The following is a 24,353-nucleotide window of genomic DNA, read 5'->3' on the forward strand; positions in this document are numbered from 1 at the left end:
ATTGAATTCAAATTCCACCATCTGCAGTGGCAGAATTTGAACCTGGATCCCCAGAATGTTATCTGGGTCTATGAATTAGCAGTACAGCAATAATACCACGATGCTATCACCTCCCCAAGGCTTTTATTCTCTGTTTTTACTGAAGTACAAGCATGCAAAGCTTGCTAACCATTTTCAATCTTCTGCTGTAAAATGGAAGATGGGAGTGTGCAGCAGGACCTAGGTGTCCTTGTGCACCAGTCGCTGAAGTCAAGTATACAGGTGCAGCAGGCGGTAAAGGTGGCAAATAATATGTTGGCCTTCATTGCGAGAGGTTTCGAGTACAGGAGCAGGGATATGTTGTTGCAGTTGTACAGGACTTTGGTGAGGCCACATCTAGAATACTGGGTGCAGTTTTGATCTTCTTTTCTGATGAAGGATGCTCTTGCTTTCAAGGGAGTGCAGCGAAGGTTTACCAGGCTGGTTCCGGGGATGGCAGGGCTGACGTTTCAGGACAGACTGACTAGTTCAGGATTGTTTTCACTGGGGAGTTCAGACAAATGAGGGGGATCTCAGATGTATAAAATTCTAACAGGACGCGATAGGGTAGATGCAGGGAGGATGTTCCCGATGGTGGGTGTGTCTAGAACTAGAAGTCACAATCTGAGGATTCAGGGTAGAACATTTAGGACGCAGATGAGGAGACATTTCTTCACAGGAAGTAGGTAATGCTAAAACATTAAATATATTCAAGAGGTGGCTAGATATAGCACTTGGGGTGAATGGGATCAAAGGTTATGGAGAGAATGCAGGATTATACTACTGAGTTGAACGATCAGTCATGATCATGATGAATGGCATAGCAGGCTTGATTGGCCTCCTCCTCCTCCTACCTTCTATGTTTCTATATGAATTGGTACAAAAGGTTTACCTGCAAGCTCAGTGGGAGCTCATGAATCCTAGTTGCTAGCGTTCGGATTTCTCGATCAGAAAGGATTCCCGATCGGTCAGTGTCGACGTCATCAAAAACATCAGAAAGGTTTAACGGCTGCAGTGCACTCATTACATAATAAAAATATGAAAATGCAAACTGCATGTCTTCAGAATGACGCACTTTATGGTTAGAAGTCTTGTCAAATGCTTCTGGAAACCTATCAAGTAATTAAGCCATTTTAAGAAATGAACATAAATATCAGAAAACAAAACAAAATGTCAGAAATACTCAGCAAGTCTACATCACTTGTGGACTTAGTTAAGATTCCAGATTATGACCTTTCTTTAGAATGAACTAATATTAGCTTCCAAATTAAGTCTAATCTTTGACACAGACCTGGAATTGAATTGGCGGTTTTCTTGGTCTTTTCTTTCATCCAAATTCTAAGCTAATATTTTTAATATTTCAAACATAAGAACATATTTTCATGGAAATATAAGCCATGATGTAAACTGAAAAAAAAATTTTGTTGGCTTTCATTCATTAGTTCAGATGTTTGACACTAGGTGTTGCATTGATTAGCATTCTAAAACCATACATTCTAGTATGTTTTCACCAACATCATTTGCTATATTTTTATCACATCTCTAATTAGTCAAGACATGCTGCAAATGAAAATCAGGGATCTATTAAAAATAGTTATTTTCTGCAGTTTCTATATTAAAACTGACTTTGAAAGCTAGAAAATTATCAGTATCTCACATAGCCTGAAGATCATCCATGATAATCCGGTCAATCATATGAGGCATATGGGCAGGAACTTTTCTAGAAGCAAATCCAAACTTAGTATTAAGAAGTTTATTTACATAGCGCAGTGAATCTGCAAATGTGTCTCTAAGTTTTCTTCCCACGTGCTCACTGTCAGTGTGGTATGCAAGTGCTTTTTCCAGTTTTGCATCCTCCTGAAGTAAAACAAAATGACTCGTGTAAGGTACGGAGGCTAAATGTTTAGATGCTCATTTTCAAGTGAAACTGATTTCTAGATATAAAATATGCCTTATTCAAAGGAAATGTTCATCAAAAGATTGCATTATTTAGTACAAAAGTCATTTATCAACAGCATAGCCTTAGAGTTCAGTCCAACATGAAGCAAAATCAATGAAAATATATGCAACCAATATTCTGATTAAATCTGAATTACACCAACGGAATCAAACGGGGGAGAAGTTGAATGAGGGGCTAGAGAATTAACCATTCTATATTTCTACTCAGGAATGTCGGAGTATATATAACATACACAGTCAAGCTCTCTACACACTGCTTCAACAGTGGGACTTCTTCGCTTCAACCTTGCAAAAGCCCTCCATATGACAGCATTTATGTAGGGCCTCCGTCAAAGAAAAACACCCCAGGGTCAGAGAAGTATAAACAAAATTAAATGATGCATAAAGCAAATGAAAATCTTAAGAAAAGTTATGAAAGGTATGATCAAATGGTATGGTATAGGTCTGGCAGGTTGCAAATAATTTGCTCCTATTGGCACAAATGAGACTTTGTGCGATACAAAATATTAAAATGAATTCCCTCTAAACTGGCTCTCTTGTTTAAATATATGCAGTATTAACAATATTTTGCTGTGATAAACTAAAGCATACTTGATACCAGTTGAACAAGTCTTCACCATAAAATATTACAAACGCTTAAATTACTTCAATGCAAGCCCCACTCATTTCGCAACTTTATACTATGCAAATGGGGGAATACATTTTTATGTATGACTTACTTCTACTAGATCCTGGAAATATCCTTGCTTTTCCCAAGGTAAAAAGCCAACATCACTCCCAGTGTAATACTGCAGCTTTCTATTGACATTTCCTGGGCTGCTTTTTATTTCTGTATTTGCAGTGTCAGGATTAGCTTCTCTTAGGAATCTTTGCTCTTGGGGCTTGAAGTTCTGTTCTATTGCCCTCACATTATGATCTTGTTTTAACTTGCTGCTATCATTTGGTATAAGGATATTAAGTATTTTCTGTGATGTCATAGGTCTGACGTCAGCTTTTTGGAGTTCTGGTGCATTTTTAGAAGGGATTTTTAATAGATTGTTTATTTTCATCGAAAGCAAGGAATTTAGAGTCACTTGATCACTGGCTTGTTCATTTCTTCCAACCCGCCCATTCTCAATTTGTTTTTCTGTTAGGTGATTCTTAACATCATCATCTTCAATATGTCCTTCACCAGCAACTTCTCTTTCCAACAAGCCTACATTCTTTTCCAAAGCAATATGTTTTGGATGTTGGATAATATATTTATTACCATTTTGTTGTGGAAAATGTGCAAGCTTTCTGAATGGTTCCAAAATCAACACCTTCGTTCGATTGTACCCTTTAAGTGTGATATCACCAGTTTCTAGTTTTGTATCCAATTCTTTCAATTCTTTCTGAACATCAACAGGCAGTAGAGATGTGTTAATAAACTGAAGATCCATTAGAAGACTGATATTCAACTCATCTAACGTCCTTTTGTGGATTTTGGGAAATTGTAGCTCTTCAGCAATATCTTTGAATTGAATTTCCATTTCTAGCGGTGCTTCAGTGTAATTTATAGTCTTTTCTTGCTTCTTCGAATTGACAGTTTGGTTTGATTTCTGATCTTCTCTGGTATCAGCTTCTACAGTGAAGTGCATTTTAAACTCCTTGTCATTTTTATCCAGCAAAGTCAAATTGAAATGGATTGTAGTTGCATTCATTCCTCCGTGCATGATCAAGTGAATAGTCTTCCATTTGTTAGCCACAGAAGCATGGCGAACTACAACATTGTCAGTAAACGATGCCTCTGTAATTTTGTTTGCCAAGGCCCCAAAACGGAAATAAGGCAAGGCCTCACCTTTCGGAAGCACGTAATGAGTCTGATTAAGGTGGAGATTTACATCATACATCTGGTCAAAGTGTTCTGTGGATGAAATAGGTGCAATAAACAAAGATATTAAAATAAAATAACCATATAAAAGTAGTGGTTGAGAACCAAGTTCACAATTCAGGATCAATTCCATTTTGGCGGACCATCAAAATTTTGTTTCTTCACCCATTTCACAGCATCAAAATAAATTCAAATCAAATGCATATTTTGAGATAAATGGAAAACATCTTCACAAAAAACTTAGAATTCGAAGAAAAATAAAACTGCTAGGAACAAATTCAATTTGATATATAATAAGTTCTTACAACTGTTTTCAAACATCATCGTTAAAAGTTGACATGAATAACTTTTATTTAGTTTCTTCATAAATGACTGAAGTCCAGAAATCTCAAGTATTATTCCCTCTGAGCTGCATGGCATGTAGGAAACTAGGCCATAATTTGCAATGCAGGAAACAGGTTGTGCACAAACGACATTTTAAGATGCACAGCAACCATAAAGGGACTGCATAGTGCAACAAACAGGCTGCGCACTAAGTAAACTCAGAGGGAACATGGCTAAATTTACAACTGAAGCCTTTGTTTCTTTCAAACCCAAGGTGTCTCTGCAGAGTTGTCTCGTCATATCTATGCACGAATGTGGGTGCTTGAGATTAAGGAGTTTGCTTCTGCATAGCAGCTTAGTTGATAACCAGTTTTGCCACTTGCCCAAAGAATACACTCATTTATCCAAATCATGACTCCAATTCATTTATTAAAATAAAGTTATTTTTGATTTTATTGAAGGAATCTGGTGAAAGCCTCTTTAGTTCCAGATGACAGTAATAAAGAGAAACAAATTGACCATTTTAGTGATTAAATAAAACATTTACACTTCTAGTACAGTTCGTGACGCAATAAATGCATTTCTATCAGAGTCATAAATATCAGAATGTTGCTTTTATCATACTTGCTACAGTAATATTAATTATTTACAAACTGCAATATCTTCAATAAATGTTTATTCAATAGTGGCAACAGATACTCAAAACCTACGAGCAAACAGGGCTAAGACCCAATCCATATAGTAATTATCAAATATGAGCAAGCAAGAAAAAATATTTGAGCCATCAAGAGGAGATATTTTTGAAAACTTCTCATTTGTTCATAATTAGAAACTGTTGTAAAACAAAATTTACACAAAGGTTGTCAATCTGCTTAAGTAAAACTCTTCTAGGAGAAAGTGAGGACTGCAGATGCTGGAGATCAGAGCTGAAAATGTGTTGCTGGAAAAGCGCAGCAGATCAGGCAGCATCCAAGGAGCAGGAGAATCGATGTTTTGGGCAGGGCTCATTCCCGAAACGTCGATTCTCCTGCTCCTTGGATGCTGCCTGACCTGCTGCACGTTTCCAGCAACACATTTTCAGCAATGTGCTTAAGTATACCATTGTACTTAAAGGACAGGAAATAGTCATTCAACCTAACAAGTCAGTCCTATGCCACCTTTTCCCTTCTTCAACAGACAAAATAAGCATATCTTTCTGTGCATTTGTTCCTCATCTGTTTATCTTGCTTCTCCTAACAACTGCATGCATTATTATTTTTACCCAGAGATTAGTGAGAATCTGGAACTACCACATAGACTGGGTGAAGAGGTTTCTCCTAAATTCCCTTTAGGGTTTATTTATTCGTGACTATCTTCCATTTGTAGCATCTAGTTCTGGTATCCTATGCAAGTGGAAACATTTCCACTGTGCTGACCCAAACAAAATTTTCACAATGCCAAAAACCTCTATTAGGCAATTCATCAGTCTTCATTCTTCCAAACAAAAAGTGAACCGCCAGCATGGTTAATCTTTCTTGATATGTATAACCTCTAAGCTCTCGCATCATTCTAAAACCTCATCATGATTCTAACATTTTGAGACATGTGTAGATCAAAACTGTTCACAGCACTTCCAGGTCTAGTCTGATCAAGGATCTACGTAAGTTTGTTCACCTCCCCACATTTTCAGTTTTACACCTCCAAAAATAAACCCCAGTACTTCTAGAAAGTAATGCACATTGCTAAGATCATAATGATCCATTTCTCCACCTTACTTCAAAACGTCCCAAGCAAATGTACCCTCCTTCCTCTTCTCACCAAAAATGCATCACGTCATAAATATCTACATTGAAATTTATTTGCCAAATAGAATGCATACACATTCAGCAAGTTTATTAATGTCTTTCTTTATTTTGCTGTAGTGCTGCTTTGTAATTAACTCTCCAATTTGGTGCAAATTACAAATTCTGAAAACTCCAAAATTGAGACAAAATTGTTTAAGTAAATAGTGAATAGCAAACCTAGCAATAATCCTCATGGAAGGTCACTCTTCAGCATCTACCAGCCTGAGTAACTTCTTTTAACCACTGCATCCACTATTCTGGAGCCACCATTTAAGAAAAATCCAAGGATTTTAGGACAGGGAATTTGGTGACATTTAATTCTATTAATTTCTACAATTCTTTATTAACATATTCTTTTAAGATCCCCATTCTTTACTGACCCTTGGTTCCCCACTATATATTTTGTTCGTGGTAAGAGCAGTAAATCAGGAGATAGAAGAGAGAGGAATTTAGAGAAATTATAATCACAAGGGAAGCAGCAGTAAGTAAACTGAAGAAATTGCAACTGACAAGTCTCCAGACATAGATGTGTTGCACCCTAGGGTTTTGAAAGAGGTTATTAATGCGATAGTAATTAGTGTTAATTTTCCAAAAGTTTAATTTTAGAAATACTCCAGACTGGACATTATCAAATACAAAGCCTCTATTCAAGAAGGGAGGATGTCAGAAAATAGGGCAGTTAGCTTTACTTCTGTCATGGGGAAGGTGTTAGATTTGTTCATTAAACAAGTAATAGCCATGCACTTTGAAAGTCTAAAGGAAACCAGACAATTCAACATGGTTTTATCAAAGGCAAATCACATTTAACTCCAGGCCCATAGCTTATCATGCCTGTCATTTTAAATGAAATTATCATTGGCCACAAATGATAGCTTTGAAAGCCATATCCACAACCCGGGAAAAATAAATAAAAATTAAATCTGATGTTGATGTTCCTGACAATTCCAGAAACAATACCCATTTCAATATGTAAGTTATTATCAAACCTGCCACTAGCCTATTCCTGATATTTTTTGTTTTCAAAAAGATTGCAACAAAGTTATTAAACTGGCTCATTGTTTCCCTCTCCAAGAAATACTTTATATTTTCAGAATAAATGTTGCTTATTAATCTGTGTTTTCTGTACTTGCAAAGTATTTCTTGGAGAGCGAAACAATAAGCCAGTTTAATAACTTTGTTGCATTTATTCTGAAAATATAAAGTGTATACTAAAGGCATTAACGGATATCATATAATTGCAGTTCACACTTACCTTCCCCACAATCACCAGCATCAAATCCACATAATAAGACATTACAAGCTTGATCACAAAACTTGTCAGCCAGCCAGGAGTTGGCACAACCTTGGTTGCAATATGTTACTCCAGGGAGCCCTGCAGCAAACTGCCAGGCCTGTACATTCAGCACTCCTCCGGCACCACCACCACGAGGACCTGCAGTGTTACCTGCAAATAAAGCAAACCTATTTAGTAATCTGGTTAAACTGAGAAGTAGTTCAACAAGTTTATTTAAGCATCCTTCAATTAGCAAAAATATCTCAAAATGCCTTATAGCATGCTATCAAACAAAACTTGACACCAAGTTACATTAGGAGACATGAGGACAAATAATCAAAAACTCAGTCAAACTGGTGGGATTCATGGACCATCTTAAAAGGAGTAAAAAGAGATTGCATGTTTAAGGCCCGAAAAAATGGTGGTTAACAGTGAAGGATTAAAAAAAAGGATGTATCTGAGGCTCAATTTAGAAGAGAAGACAGATCAAGAGAGCTGAGAGATTTGCATGGATTACAGAGATAGGAAGGGAGAGTAGTCATCGAAGGATTATACTGAATTAGCACCTTTGATGTAGTAAAGCCTCCAAAGAGGTTTCAAAGACTAAATAAAACCCATTCATTTCTAATAGGTCTTTTGTTTATAATAATCAGAGGTGGCCAGCAGAGGTGGTAGAGGCAGGCACAGTAGATTCATTTAAAATGCGTCTGGACAGATGCATGAGTAGGTGGGGAGCAGAGGGATACAGATGCTTAGGAATTGACCAACAGGTTTAGACAGTACATTTGGATTGGCTCAAGCTTGGAGGGCCAAAGGGCCTGTGCCTGGGCTGTAAATTTTCTTTGTTCTTTGTCCCTTATCATTAAAAAGAGTCCATTTAAAATATAACCTTTATTATCTAAAGACAAAGATGTGTTACAGCATAGCTTATTTTTGAAATCCACGGCTAAACTGACAACGCGGCTTCCACAGTGAGCATGACAGATGATTTCTACCTCCTCCCTAAAGATTCTCAAACTCAATCTCCCTGGCAGACCCATCCTTTCAGCTTGCTCCTGCCCCACTGAACTTGACTTTTTTTTCTCCCTTTGTTCAGTTTGCTCCCACATACGTTTATGATTCCTCTAATACTACCTTCTATTCTATAATTTCCAGTTTCCTGGCTGCAGACACTACCTCTACACCATGGGCATGCAATCCCTGTACATATCCATCCCCTTGAGGATGGTCTGACAGCTGTCCACTTCTTCCTTGAGAAAAGAGGCCCGAAACGTTCCCATCCTCCTTCACCTGGCTGAGCTCATCTTAACTTTGAACAACCCCTTTAACTTGTCGCATGTTCTTCAAGTCAAAGGGTGGCTATGAGTACCAGCAATGGACCCAGTTGTGCCCGTCACTATCTAGTATGTGGAATGTTCCTTCAGTCCTACTCGGGAACTCTCCCACATTTTCACCAGTACATCAATGACATCAATTGTGCTGATTCTGGTCCGGAATTGGAAAAATTAATTAGCTTTGCTCCAAATTCCATCCTTCTCTCACCTTCATTTGTTCATTTTGGGCTCTCCCCTTCCCTCCCTTTAATTTCTCTGCTTCCATTTCTGGGGACAGACCGTCCACCAATATCGATTATAAGCACATCGACTCCCAGTTGCCTTGACTTCATAGGCACAGGGCTTGCGTCCTAGCCACCCATCCTAACATTTACATCCTGGGACTACAGGATTTTACAAGGAGTTTAACAGCTTCAGAGTACAAACTGATTACAACATCCCTTTCCCTCACCCACCCACTGCAACTCATGTCATGTTGGCTCTGCACTCAGCAAAGGTGACTTTTTCACTATTCAAATCCATTATGCACAGCTATTTCACATTTCAATCACTCCTTTATCACCATTAGCACTCTCTTTGCATTTTTCTCTTAGCTCCATCACAATCTGCCCCATTTTCTTTTCCTCCCTCTTTTTTTTTTACAGCATCAAAAGTCATTTTCCAGCCTCGTTTAGTTCCAAAGAAAATAACTGGACTTGAAAGTGGTAGGATACATCCAGCAGAGATGACAGCACTATGGTGTACAGTCAGGTGACAGCAGCCCTGGAAGTCCTCGTCGTTGACTACGAACCCCATGAAGTCTCATGGCACAAGGTCAAACACAGGCAAGGAAACTTCCTGCTCATTTCCACATAATGACCTTGTCTAAAGAGATGATTCAGTGCTCTTCCATGTTGAAAAACACTTGGAGGAAGCTAAAAAAAAGCAAGAGAACCAAATGTAGTCTGATTGGGGGATTTCAATGTCCACTACCAACAGAGGCTTGGCAGAAGCGCTACTGATCAAGCTGGTAAAGTCATAAAAGACATCGCTGCTAGACTGGGTCTGTGGTAGATGAGGAGGGAACCAACAAGGGGGAAAAATATACTTCAGCCTCATCCTCATTCATCTACCTGATGCACGAGCATCTGTCCATGACCGTGTTGGTAAGAGTGACTGACCCCAGAGTCTTTATAGGGAAGAACATGGGGGAGGAACAAAGAACAAAGAAAATTTACAGTCTAGGAACAGGTCCTTTGGCCCTCCAAGCCTGAGCTGATCCAAATCTACTGTCTAAACCTGTCGCCCAATTCCTAAGTATCTTATCCCTCTGCTCCCCACCTACTTATACATCTGTCCAGACGTATCTTAAATGAATCTACCGTGCCTGCCTCTACCACCTCTGTTGGTAACGCGTTGCAGACACCCACCACCCTCTGTGTGAAGTACTTGCCACGTGCATCCCCCTTAAACTTTTTACCTCTCACCTTGAAACCGTGACCTCTCGTTATTGAATCCTTCACCCTGGGAAAAAGCTCGTCTCTATCCACTCTCTCTATACCCTTCATGATTTTATAAACCTCAATCAGGTCCCCCCTCAATCTCCTTTCTTTCTAATGAAAACAAACCTAACCTACTTAACCTCTCTTCATAGTTAGCACCTTCCATACCAGGCAACATCCTCGTAAACCTCCTCTGCATCCTCTCCAAAGCATCCACATCCTTTTGGTAATGTGGCGACCAGAACTGTACGCAGTTTTCTAAATGCAGCTAAACCAATGTCTTGTACAATTTTAACATGACTTGCCAGCTCTTATACTCAATACCTTGTCCAATGAGGGCAAGCATACCATATGCCTTCTTGACCACTCTATCCACCTGTGCCACGACCTTCAGGGTACAATAGACCTGTACTCCCAGATCTCTCTGCCCACAACTTTCCCCAAGGCTCTTACGTTCATTGTATAATTCGCTCTAGAATTAGTCTTGCCAAAATGTATCACCTCACATTTGTCTGGATTGAAATCCATCTGCCACTTTTCCACACAACTCTCCAGTCTATCTGTATCATCTTGTATTCTTGACAGTCCCTTATGCTTTCTGCCACCAATCTTCGTATCATCTGCAAACTTGCTTATCATACCAACAGTGCCCTCTTCCAGATCATTTATGTATATTACAAACAACAGCGGCCCCAATACTGACCCCTGTGGAACACGCTGGTCACCTCTCTCCACTTCAAGAAACTCCCTCCAACTACTACTCTCTGTCTCCTGTTGCTCAACCAGTTCTTTATCCACCTAGCTAGTATCCCCTGCTCATCATGTGACTTCACTTTCTCCATTCGTCTACCATGGGGAACCTTATCAAACGCCTTACTAAAGTCCATGTATATGACATCAACAGCGCTTCCTTCATCTATCAACTTGGTCACTTCCTCAAAGAATTTTATTAAGTTGGTAAGGCACGATCTCACCCACACAAAACCATATTGGCCAGAGTTGACTGAACAAAAAACAGTACACTACAGGAGCAGGCTCTTTGACCCAACAAGCCCACACCAACATATGACATCTTTCTAAACAAAAACTTCTGTCTTTACGTGGTCCATATCTCTCCATTCCATGTCTATTCATATATCTAATGAGAAGAGGAGCCTAGGAAAGGAAGTCAATGCAGGAGCAATGACAGAAGTTTCTGAGGGTAATTTAGAAGGCACAGCAGAAACTCATTCTAAGAAAGAAGAAACATACTAAGGGGAGGATGAGGCCACCATGGCTGACAAAGGAAGCCAGGGGCAGCATAAATCAAAAGAGAAAGCATACAATATGTTGAAGATTAGTGGGAAGCCAGAGAATTGGGAAGCCATTAGGGTAATATTAGGGTAAGATAGCTTGTAATATGAAAGAAGATTACAAGAGATTTTTAAGATATATAAAGATAAGACAGCAAGAGTGGATATTGAACTGCTGGAAAAGGAGGCTAGAGTAGTAGTAATGGGGAACAAGACATGGTGCAGGAATTAAATTGTTACTTTGCATCAGTCTTCACAGCAAAAGATACCAGCAACAAACCAGAACTTCAAGACAGTCAGGGGGTAGAAGTGAATGCCATCGCTAAGGTGGTGGTGCTGGGGAAGCTGAAAGGTCTGAAAATGCAAAAATCACTCAGACCCAATAGAGTTCTAAAGGAGATAACTGAGGAGATTGTGGAGGCACATTACGGGTGACCTTTCAGGAATCACTGGAGTCAGGGAGGGCCCTAGAAGATGGAAAATGGCTAATAAGCTACCCTGTTTAAGATAGGACGGAAGCAGAAATTAAGATTTTAGAGTACAGTATTAAGGATGAGATTGCATAGTACTTAGAAATGTATGACAAAATAGGGTTCAGTCAGCACAGCTTCTTCAAGAAGAGGTAATGCCTGACAAAAGCTGTTAGAATCTTTGAGGTCATAAGTTAGCCAAATGAGTGCCAAGGAATGTGATCTATTTATATTTTCAGAAGGCCTTTGACAAGGTGCCACAAAGGAGGCACAAGATGGGCCATAGCATTAGGGGCAAGGTAATGGCATAGACTAAGAATTGGCTGACTGGTAGAAGGCAGAGAACAGGGATAAAGGGGTCTTTCTCAGGATGGCAGCTGGTGACCAGTGGAGTTCTGGAGGGATCAGTGTTGGGATCACAATTTTTCATGTTATACATTAACGATCTGACCAAAGGAATTGAGGGCATCGTTGCTCAGTTTGCAGATGACACAAAGGTGGTGTGTCAAACATCTCTGAACAGACTGATTAGAAAATTTCTATCCTGAGGAACTCCTGCAGTGGTATCATGTGGATGAGATAATTGATTATCAACAACTACAACCAATCTGCCTTTGTGCTTGGTATGCCTCCATCTTTTGTATCAGCCTGCCATGAAGGTCCTTGTCAAAGGCCTTGCTAAGGTCGATATAGAGAACATCTATTGCCCTGCCCTCACCAACCACCTTTGTCAATTCTTCAAAAAAAATTAATCAAGGTTGTGAGACATGGCTCAAAACCATGCTGCCTATTGCTAATAAGTCCAAAGTTTTCCGAATGTGAGTAAGTTCTATCCCAAAAACCTTCACCAATTATTTCCTTTACCACTGACATAAAGCTTGTAATTTCCTGGATTATCCCTGTTGCTCCTCTTAAACAAAGGAGCAACATTGCCTATTCTGCAGTTCTCTGGGATCTCTCCAGTGTTTAAAGAGGAGTATTTCTTATTCCTATGGATTCTTATTTGCAACTGAACTCTCCCAATTGTTAGCTGATAAGCAGCAGATTTAGAGAATGTCTCCATCGAATGTTATTTATATATGTGATAAAATTACCATTGCAATGCATGCATACTAATGGTAACATACCGTTTTACTAAATTATACAAATTAAGCTTAATACATAAATGTCAGACACTCATTGGATAATTAATGGAACACATTAAACAAATTAAATAAATGATCTTGTGGCATAGTGATAGCATCACTGCCTCTAGGTCAAAAGGTCTGGGTCCAAATTCGACTTCAGGATGTAATGCCCATGAAGCCTTGCCAAAATACATCTAAACATCCTTTGGTTCTTTTCCCATTCACCTAAAATCTATTATCATCTCATTCTCCAATAATAACACTTTCTCTCTATCGACTGGATGTCTGGACCCTTCATAATTTTAAACACCTTTATGAAATCTCTTCTCACATTGAAGAAACAGTATGTCCAAATTTCCCTTTACTCCCCATCCAGCGAGTGTTCAGGTTTATACTTGAAGACTTACTGAGCAAAGACAAATTGAGATTCACTCTCTTTTGGTTAGCCTACATGTATAAACTGTGGCCTGCACTTGCAATTCAAATTGTATAGTGTATAACCCTATTATAGCACTCAGTTCTTGAAAATATATGACCCTTTCTAAACACTCATTGCCATTTTTTAATGAGCTACATGGGAGTGCAGAGGACACAAGAGAAAAGAACTGGTATTAAACCTACCAAGGCAATCACCTCCATCCCAATCACAGGCTGAATTATTGCAAGCTTTATCACAGTAGCCATCTTTAATCCAGGACCCTGGACATCCATCGGCGCAATTTGGAACTGGCCACGTGAGATAAACCTAAAGTTAACAATTAAATTACAATTTTAAAAAATTAAAATGTGTAGACGTGTCTCTGTAATTTAAGCCAAACAAGTTAAAAGTATTAGTAAATATAATTTGCCTCAACCTTATAAATTGTTAAATATGCTGCACAAAAACGGTGTGTTTCCAAACAATGTAGAAGCAGATAATCTTGAATTTATCTAATTAATTAGTACAACCAATACAACAGAATTATTGTTAGGTTTAAACTCGATAGCTGTGTAGCTTTGTTGCCAATAGTACACTTGGATAATTTCTAGTTTAAAAGAAATGCTAACCTTTTGTCCATTAGAATGAGAGTAGAAATCATCAGGCCACACTTCCTTTCCAAACATTACATCATCATTTAGATAAATGAACTTTTGAGAAAGACCCGGTATTCGATGTAGGTGTGTTTCAATAGCTGGGGAACTGAATGTGGGCAAATGGCTAACATTTCTGAAAATTTCCTAGGAGAAAATGGTTAAATGTGAAAGAAATTTACAAACATGGTTAACTGGACAAACAATCCCACCTAACCTAATCTGTACTGTTCTAAACATGGTCCATGGTAAGCTCAAATTGGTTGCCAGTCAACAGACTCATCAAATAGAAATGGTACCTGGATAGAATGGGAAACAGGTGGATATAATTAAATGGACAAACGTGAAATGTGCACAAGCCTAATAAACAGAAACTAGTCTAATGTGCATTATTTTCACAGCAGAACTTTACAGAGATGGTGGATAAATCACTGAAAGCAACAAGTGTATGTCACTTACAACAAGGGTGAGGAGGAAGGAAAGCCGAGTGAGATTTAACTTTACGTAAATTGTAATGATGAACAAACGTACAAAAGTGGTGGATTTGAGTGTCGGTTAAGAATTTGATGCAGAAAGATGAGCAATTTCATTGGATACAACTCTTCCAGAATCTGGGATTAGACAGATAGGCTAGGAAGACTATTACAACCTTTTGTATTCCAATGTTTCTAAATCAGTGTTTATTCTAGCCTGCATGTAGCAGGAAAAGAAAACAACTGGGATGATTTAACTTACACTTTGTTATTTATTTTGATATCTCCTTTCATCCTGTTGCTCATAGAAGCCCTACAGTATGGAAGCAGGATTGATATTTTTTCATAGCAACAGGATTACAGTTTTACCTTACTTGACAATAATAATCCAAAGTTGTTACACTAAATAAATACAAAAGAACTTGCCTGGTGTGTTACTATTGTAACACGAGGATTGTCCAAGTTTAACCAGGAAGGGATTTGACCATTTGTCACAATAAAGACGTGCCGAATCCAAGGTGCATATCTCTCCACAGAGCGCAAAGAGTATCGTAGTTCTTCATTATCCTCGAACCGACTGGCCGAAATATCATCATCCTGCTTGGACTTGTGGAGAAGAGTGAAGCTGGTGATGAATGGACTTACTGTGTTACAACTATCAAGTGTTCGTAAACTACAATAATTATTTTAGTAGAAAAAAACTATTGATACACAAAACAATTGTCCTTTAATAGCTTAAAATTTAATAGCATCGTCATCTTTTTCATGTTCATTTACAACGTTGCAAATTAATTTTAATCTTGTGCTAACAAAATATTTAATGAATCAACATTAAAAATTAATGTATTCTTTGAAGAATGAACTGTTTTTCAGATTAGCAAGTATGAGAAATACTTTTTAAGTTTTACAAGCTCACATGTTCCTTTTAAAAACCTATATCAAGCTACAAAACAAATACACATCAATATTTTAATGCACAGATCATGTTGTATTCTACTTTTAATGAGGAAGTCTCAATGTTGGGTCCTAAAACAGGAGGGAAACCCACCGGGGCAAAACGTGGGACCAGGGCTGCTTACTGATATAGTTAAGGACACCAATTAAGAGGCCCCTTGCAAGGGTGACCCTTCCTCAGAACTGAGATGGGGTCACCAGACCCAAAATGTTAACTCTGATTTCTCTCCACAGATGCTGCCAGACCTGCTGAGCTTTTCCAGCAATTTCTATTTTTGTTTCTGATTTACAGCATCCATAGTCCTTTCAGCATTTATTTTATTATGCAAGTTGTTGTATGATATAAAGTAAGTATATACAAAGACAAAGGTATCGTTATGAGCATCTCTCCACAGTTGCTGTTTAGTTTGCTGTGTTACTATAATTTATAGTTTTGATTTTTTGATTTTCAACACCTACAATTGTGGTTCTCTCCCAGCATATGGTGTTCGAGCAAATTACTGCTGATTCTAGAATTTGTACTGAAAACAACAAATGCTGGAGATCACAAAGTCAGATAGCATCCATGGAGAGACAGCAAGCTCATGTTTGGAGTCTGGATGACTTTTTAATCAGACTCTCCATAATATGGCATTTGGAGGCCATATTACATTAGGTAGAATTGCTGTTTCACATTAAAAATTGAGTAACTCCACAAAAATGCAATTATACCAATATTGTAATTATTAAATAGACTAGATTTAATTATTCCAAAAATCTTAATACAAATAAATACAATTGCATATATTGTATATATGCTGTTAAACAAATAATAGAAGAACTTACCTGACTGATAGTGCTGAGATCCCACAGTAAATATACAGGACTAATTGTGATCGCTTTCCCTTCTATTGTCATGTTATTTTTAGGTTGTTTAGTTAGTTCCACAAAATCTTTGGGATCGTTAAGTAGCAGTAACACAACACCAGTTTCAGAATACAACTGCAGCTGAAGAGGAAGAATTATATTGGTAAACTATCAAGGTAAATTAACTGCAAAAGTGAATGTGATAGAACAGTCAGCCAATAATAAAATGAAGTATTTCACAAACTTAAACATACATTATTGTATTTGCTAGTCATAATGGATCTGGTGGGTGGAGAATAGCATCAGAAGTCAAATGTAACATCAGATCCATCAATATAATCTGCTAATTTTGCACAACACAAATAAAATCTGCATCAATAGTGAAGCCTTTCATTTGCATCTATAAATCCATTAATTTTATTCTCCATCGCAGTTGGTTAAACAACGCAACCAAATTGAGGAATGAATCACAATTAAATATTAGGTAATGAAGTTCCAAGTTCAAACCACCACCTAGAGGCCATAGCTTTAAGGCGCAAGGGGAATGATTCAAAATAGACATGAGAGGCAACTTTTTCACGCAGAGGGTGATGCTTGTATGTAAGAGGTACAACAATTAAAAGGCATCTGGATGGGTATATGAATAGGAAAGATTTAGAGGGAGCTGGGCCAAACGCTGGCAAATGGGACTAGATCAGTTTAGGATACCTGGTCAGCATGGATGAGCTGGATCAAATGGTTTCTGTTTCCTGTGTAACTCAATGACTCTGTGAATGATTTCAATGGTGGTGAGTAGGGAAAGGATTCTTGTACGCTGTGATAGCGCTCATGCCGATGAGCCAGAGTCTAGGGTTCAAATTCCATCTGCATGTAATAACATCTCTGAACAGACTGAATTTAAAAAAGCTGGTGTGAAGGTTTGCTATAGTTAGCACCAAAACCCAGTAGGGAGTAAAATGTGATGGGGCTACTTTATTATTCAGTATCCTCCGTAGCAATGTGTACACATAGTCACCTGTTTACATTTGGTCTATTTCCCACTCACTTTATCCCACACCTCAATTGGCCTGACAATGATCAAGTGGTGATGTCACCGGGCTAGGACTTCAGAATTCCAAGTTAACGTTCTGGGGACATGGGTTTGAATCCCACAATGGCAGGCAATGAATATGAATTTAATTTTAAAACTCTAGAATATATAGGTAGTCTATTAACAACCATACAACCTCTACTGATTGCCATAACAATCCATGAGGTTCACTAATGTCTTTGAGGAAAGGAGTTCTGCCATCTTACCTGGTTCTGTCTACATATGATTCCAGACCCACATAATGTGGTTGATCTTAACTGTCTTCTGGACAATTAGGGATGAGCCATAAATGCTGGACTAGTCAGCAATGCCACATCCCATGAATGAAGTTAAAAAGTCATTTGACCAATAGCCACATAAAGCAAGGTAAAGGATTCGCAAAGAAGGAAAAGAAAATCACAGTTCAGGTGGATATTACGTGAACGGGATCCTAGGAAGAAACCTACATCTTTAGCAGAGTAGAGGGAGACAGCAATCACAGAAAATCAAAACTGATGTGTTCAGAACACTTAATTTTATCAATGTATACCCAGATTGAGATCAGATGTATTGCTTGGCTATTTAGATTAGACTAGATTTCCTACAGTGCGGAAACAGGCCCTTTGGGCCAACAAGTCCACACCGACCCTCTGAAGAGTAACCCACCGAGACCCACTCACCTACTCCCTACTAATGCACTTATCACTATGGGCAATTTAGCATGGCCAATTCACCTAACCCGCACATCTTTGGACTGTGGGAGGAAACCAGAGCACCTGGAGGAAACCCACGCAGACACGGGGTGAATGTGCAAACTCCACACAGACAGTTGCCCGAGGCTGGAATCGAACCAGAGTCCCTGGCGCTGTGAGGCAGCAGTGCTAACCACTGAGCCATCCCAGAGAATGTCACAACATGTGTTTTGGAATGTGTAAAATACTGAATAAATAACTAAACAACTAAGTATCTTCAGGCCTTTGGTAAAGTTCCGGGAATTGAAACAGATGTAACACACAGTACCACCATTTTCAATTAAATTTTAATTCCATGGGCATTTTTTGCACCTGTGCTCAGGACAAAATGGGTTATTTCAATAATTTGAAATAATTGTCTTCAGCTAGCTACAAACCTTTAAGAATAAAGGTATATATTTGCTTATAACTGAAGTGAAAATAACATTTCAAAGTATTAAACACAAAGGTACATTTTAAGACCATAAGAGCATAAGACATAGGAGTGGAAGTAAGGCCATTCGGCCCATCGAGTCCACTCCGCCATTCAATCCTGGCTGATGGGCATTTCAACTCCACTTACCCGCATTCTCCCCGTAGCCCTTAATTCCTCGTGACATCAAGAATTTATCAATCTCTGCCTTGAAGACATTTAGCCTCCCGGCCTCCTCTGCACTCTGCGGCATTGAATTCCACAGGCCCACCACTCTCTGGCTGAAGAAATGTCTCTGCATTGCTTTTCTGAATTTACCCCCTCTAATTCTGAGGCTGTGTCCACGGGTCCTAGTCTCCTCGCCTAAAGGAAACAATTTCCTAGCGTCCACCCTCTCCAAGCCATGTATTATCTTATTTTCTTCAAACCTTAGCACTGGCATTATCATACCCAAACAATAAACAACAAGGACATCAGTTCAGAATTATTACAGCAGTAAAGCATTACAGTTGAACATTTTCAGTCGATTGGTAGGTTTATCTCTGATCTACAAGAATGTAAATCAAGATGAGCCCGGTCATTAGAAACATCATAGATCATTGCTCATTTGACATTAGTTGTGGTGTTGCAATTTTGTCTGGGTGGTTCTCATTAAAGCAGGGGTTATGTGTTTTGCAGGGAGGTTAAATGAACAGGCACGCTGGTGCTGCAAACTGCCAAAGCATTCAAGGTGAAAACTTAGTTTGATTACTGAACTGACCAATCAGCTAATATGCAGGAATGAGGCAGAAATCAAAGTACAGACGTTTTGTTTTCTCTTCTAGGGAGGGAAGGAACAGAACAAATCTGACTGAAATGCAAACCAAATCAAAAATGCACACACACAATAACAGCTAGTTTCATAGTTACAAATATATCCGTTTAAAAAAGGGCAGGCATGTAATTTATTTTTCAATGGTACAAAACAGAATATAAATACCCCTTATGAGAAAAACTAGATTCAGATATTCATATATTTCATTCAAAATAAACCGGTTTTTGATTTATAAAAAGTATTATTAGAATGTTTTTCACGTGATGCTCTTTCCTCAAAGAACGAACATCTGACAGACAACATGCAAAAACATTATATGGAAAAATAATCAAACAACAAATATCAACATGACTAAACACTGAAAAAATATTAAGCCAATAAACAACTCTGAATATATTCACTGGCTCAAGCTCAAGTTTACTGGTAAATCCTTGAACAGAATAAGCCATTAGCACTACCTTCAGTACAATTTAGAATGTTATTCTAAAAATATTTATTTAGCTAAGGGCTAAAGATTGACCATGAGCATGGAGGCTTTTCAAGGAAAGAGATTAATAGTTAGAACAATTGAAAAACAACCCTCCCAGCAGCAACTGATTGATGCACTGCCAGACTGTTTTGAATGTCCAAGAAGTCATTCTGTTATGCAGCTGCCAGCAGTGTGAACAGAACCATGTCACAGAATATACTGACACTATTGCAATCAAATTATTTTCAATGACCTTACATCATCCTGTTTGCTAGAAAAAGAATTAACAACTGTGGTGGTGGAAGTGAAGACAATGACTTCAAAAGGAAATTAGATAAGCACATGAGAGAAATAAACTCGAAAGCTAAGAGAATACAGCAATGGAACGGGGCTGATGACCACAGACAGCCAACATGGGCCAAATGGCCTCTTCCTGTGTCGTAATAATAATGATTATTGTTGCATCAGCAGATACATGGGCACATCATTGTGCTTCTGAGACTTTATAAAGCTCTGGTTAGGCCCCATTTGGAGTACTGTGTCCAGTTTTGGTCCCCACACCTCAGGAAGGACATACTGGCAGTGGAACGTGTCCAGCGGAGATTCACACGGACGATCCCTGGAATGGTAGGTCTAACATATGAGGAACGGCTGAGGATCCTGGGATTGTATTCATTGGAGTTTAGAAGATTAAGGGGAGACTTAATAGAGACGTACAAGATAATACATGGCTTGGAAAGGGTGGATGCTAGGAAATTGTTTCCGTTAGGTGAGGAGACTAGGACCCGTGGACACAACCTTAGAATTAGAGGGGGTACATTCAGAACAGAAATGCGAAGACACTTCTTCAGCCAGAGAGTGGTGGGCCTGTGGAATTCATTGCCGCAGAGTGCAGTGGAGGCCGGGACGCTAAATGTCTTCAAGGCAGAGATTGATAGATTCTTGTTGTCTCGGGGAATTAAGGGCTACGGGGAGAATGCGGGTAAGTGGAGTTGAAGTGCCCAGCAGCCATGATTGAATGGCGGAGTGGACTCGATGGGCCGAATGGCCTTACTTCCACTCCTATGTCTTATGGTCTTATGATCACACCACCACCTTCAAGGTTCATTCCAAGCCACCCACCATTTTGACTTGGTATCTCTGACAGGTCACCTGCAGGCCTGGCCTCCTGAGCACATGCAGAAACAGTAGCATTAGGGGACAGCGAGCCCTGCAGCATGGAGGAGAGAGCACATCCAGCTATTCAAGACAGTGGCACCAGGACAGTAGGTCAGTCCACTCCAAGCCTATCACATTTATTTCTTTCTCCTTTTCTTCCTTTCCGTCTTCTTTTCTTTACAGTCCTGACATCACAGGGAAGCTGGAGCAGTGTCAGCAGTGACCGGAGGACGACCACAGCTTCACAGGCCCACTGCATGGGCTCCTGGAATTAGCAGCGAGGCATTGGCTGCAGTAGACACTGAGTGGGTATCTTGTAGAGGTCCTGGAGCCATGTTTGAGATCCCAGCCAATGAAGGTGAACGCTTCTTTCATTCTTTTGTACTTCAAAATGACAACAGATTCTCGGGACAGAACACTTTTCACCATATCTCCCGAAATATATGTGACAATAAATCATTCATTTGTCAGAGTAACTGGCATTGGATAATAAATGCTGGTCTAGCCAAAAACAGCCATAACTGCTAACAAAATAGCTAGGAGAAGGCAATAACATGTATCCCTTGTAATTCTTTACTTACTTTGATTAGAATAACTAGCCTTGTTTAGCAACTGCATTAACTGAAGCTCAGATTTTAATTTGGAAACCACACCACAGGATCACAGATGCAGTCTGCCCAAATGTTTCCAGACCTGCTGAGTTTCATCAGCATTCTCTACTTGTTTTAAATTTCATTAAGCTGTATGCCACAAATGAACGATGAAGAATTATTAACAGTAGATAAAAGGTAAATAAGCTGCTAATAGCATTGCAAAACATCTAGAAACTGCAAACAAAAATCTGTTTACAGTTTCTTTTTACAAGCAGAGTTTACCATTCCAGCACAAAGGATAGTTTATAATGGGGTCAGCTGTCTCAGTTGGAGAAGCAGAGTGATATCACTAGTGTGGATTCAATTTCTACACCAGCTGAGGTTACAATGCAGGACTCTCCTTCTCAATCTCTCTTCTTTCAAAGATGTCGTGACCCTCAGGTTAAACCGCAACCAGTCATGTGTATCTAATGGAATAGCAGCCCATGGTCTGAACAGTGGCAACTTTAGCTTTTATAGTTTATAATATCAGGTGCGTGCTAAATCAAATAATCACAGAATCATTACAGTGCAGATAAAGGCCATTCGGCCCATCGTGTACTCAACAATCTTCTGATGATCATCCTATCCATGTCTGCTCACCCCATCCCAAGCCCACAAACCCGCATTTCCCATGGCTAACCCACCTAGCCTCAACATCTCTGAACAGTATGGGACAGTATAGCATGACCAATTCTCCTAACCTGCACATCTTTGGACTGTGTGAGGAAACTCACGCAGACAGAGAACGTGCAAACTCCCCAGATTAGAATCAAACCTGGGTCCCTGGCACTATGAGGCAGGAGTACTAACCACAGTGCCATCATGATATATTTGCGTGACATTGTTTATCCCACAATTTTAGTCATCAGGCACTGTTTCCCAAGAGATTTTATTCTCACAAAGGCAAAATATTTTTGACGCTGGAAATCTGAAATAAAAACAAAAAAATTCAGTAAACATTCAGCAAGTCAGACAAGATTTGTGATGACAGAATTAACACTGGAAAGATCGCAGATCTGAAACATGACACTGTTTCTCTCCTGTGAACTGGTGCTAGCCTGCTGAGGGTTTCCTATTGTTTTCTTGCATGACTAGACTACCTAATACAATTAGGCAAAAGTGAGGACTGCAAATGCTGGAAACCAGAGTCTAGATTAGAGTGGTGCTGGAAAAGCACATGAAGTCAGGCAGCACCCAAGGAGCAGGAAAATTGACGTTTTGGGCAAAAGCCCTTTGTCAGGAATGAAGGGCTTTTGCCCGAAACGTCGATTTTCCTGCTACTCAGATGCTGCCTGACCTGCTGTGCTTTTCCAGCACCACTCTAATCTACCTAATACTATTATTGAGCACCTTATGACATCCTCAAAATTCCAAAGCACTTTTCAATCAATGACTTTCATGGTGTCATTATACCAACAGCCAATCGTGAACACAGCAAGTTTTACCAAGCATGAGTGCAGCCAGGATATCAATAGAACTTCTTCATACGTTGTCACACACCTATTAATTGGATAACCACATAGATCCCTACTTTAATACACTAACAAGGGAAACATGGTAGCCTGATAAGGTAGCACTACCAGATAGTTACACTAAAATGTCTGATGAGAAAGCCTGACAAAAACAGTCTTTTCTTGTACACTCAAATGCAGGAAAACTTGAGCAATGACTTACACGCATATCATGATGAGAAACATATATGAAATGCACCAAGAAATTGCTATGCAGCAACTTTTGTTGAAAAAAAATGAGAAATGTCAACTTGACATTGATTTGACTAGGAAATAGTAATCATTCTTGCTGGCAGAAAACACAGAATTATAGAACTGACTGCACAGGTACCAGATTCTATTGAAAGGTGATCACATTATGAGTCTCAGTTACACACAGCAATCTTAAATCTGCCTCCCATTTGCAGTTTTATGGAATTTCTAAGACTCACCAAACTATTATCTTACAACTTAACATTCAAATTAACACCTGGTTTGTATCATTGCCAGATTTGTCCATTCTTCTAAACATGATCTACTATGATTTGCATGCTGACTTATTTGTGCTACTTTTCAAAAAAGGCAATACACTGCACAACATACAAATATTAAAACTGAGTGCGACTTGGTATTTGACATGACTGGGAAATGTAAAGAACACCATCTAGTGGCTGAAATTAATCAGAGTCAAAATAAATCTCTTAAAGAAATCCACATGACAACAGAATAGAACAAACAAAACTATCCTACATTTGGCTTATAGATTAGCAAAAAAAAATCCAATTACTAAATTAAACCAAAATACTGTTGTAAATGTGAAATAAAAACAATGGAAATACTAAGCAGATCGGGAGCATCCATGGAGAGGGAAACAGAGTTGACATTGAGTTGTAATCACACGATTGGTAGAAAATAGCTCAATGCTTTTCTCTCTTTATTTCATAAATATCAAACTTATAACGTGCCATTAATATGGAAGGTTCCACAACAAAATTTTAATGTCTATATTTGCAAGGGACTCCTAGGGTTAATGTTGACCATTGAATCCCTATCCATGATTAACACAATTCAGGATGGCAGGTGAAATTAGATTTAAATGATTAATTTTGAGTCTGCCTTACTGGCAGAGGAAGCCTTGTTCACTGCCAGCATATATTAAAAAAAGGGACCCATGATTTTCTGACCATCAATGCAGCACAGTCTAAAAAAAACTAACCATCTAAGTACATGGTACTTGCAATTGTCAGGAGGAATCAA

At 38.9% G+C, this 24,353-nt stretch overlaps 1 protein-coding gene across 5 annotated transcripts in view; it reads right to left on the minus strand.

The window, feature by feature from the left end:
• The window catches only part of gnptab (N-acetylglucosamine-1-phosphate transferase subunits alpha and beta), a 92,897-nt gene that overhangs the window by 32,870 nt on the left and 35,674 nt on the right, over positions 1–24,353 (minus strand). For all 5 annotated transcript variants that reach the window (XM_072552005.1, XM_072552007.1, XM_072552006.1 and 2 more), the window contains 8 exons: positions 16,277–16,438; positions 14,924–15,103; positions 14,001–14,171; positions 13,575–13,698; positions 7,229–7,420; positions 2,697–3,862; positions 1,676–1,875; positions 911–1,130 (listed from right to left, as the gene is read on the minus strand). In XM_072552005.1, the coding sequence (XP_072408106.1) occupies positions 911–1,130; positions 1,676–1,875; positions 2,697–3,862; positions 7,229–7,420; positions 13,575–13,698; positions 14,001–14,171; positions 14,924–15,103; positions 16,277–16,438 (2,415 nt within the window). The remainder of the gene's footprint in view (positions 1–910; positions 1,131–1,675; positions 1,876–2,696; positions 3,863–7,228; positions 7,421–13,574; positions 13,699–14,000; positions 14,172–14,923; positions 15,104–16,276; positions 16,439–24,353) is intronic.

Source organism: Chiloscyllium punctatum, chromosome 32 (assembly GCF_047496795.1).
Source record: "Chiloscyllium punctatum isolate Juve2018m chromosome 32, sChiPun1.3, whole genome shotgun sequence".
In the NCBI taxonomy this organism is placed as follows: Eukaryota; Metazoa; Chordata; class Chondrichthyes; order Orectolobiformes; family Hemiscylliidae; genus Chiloscyllium; species Chiloscyllium punctatum.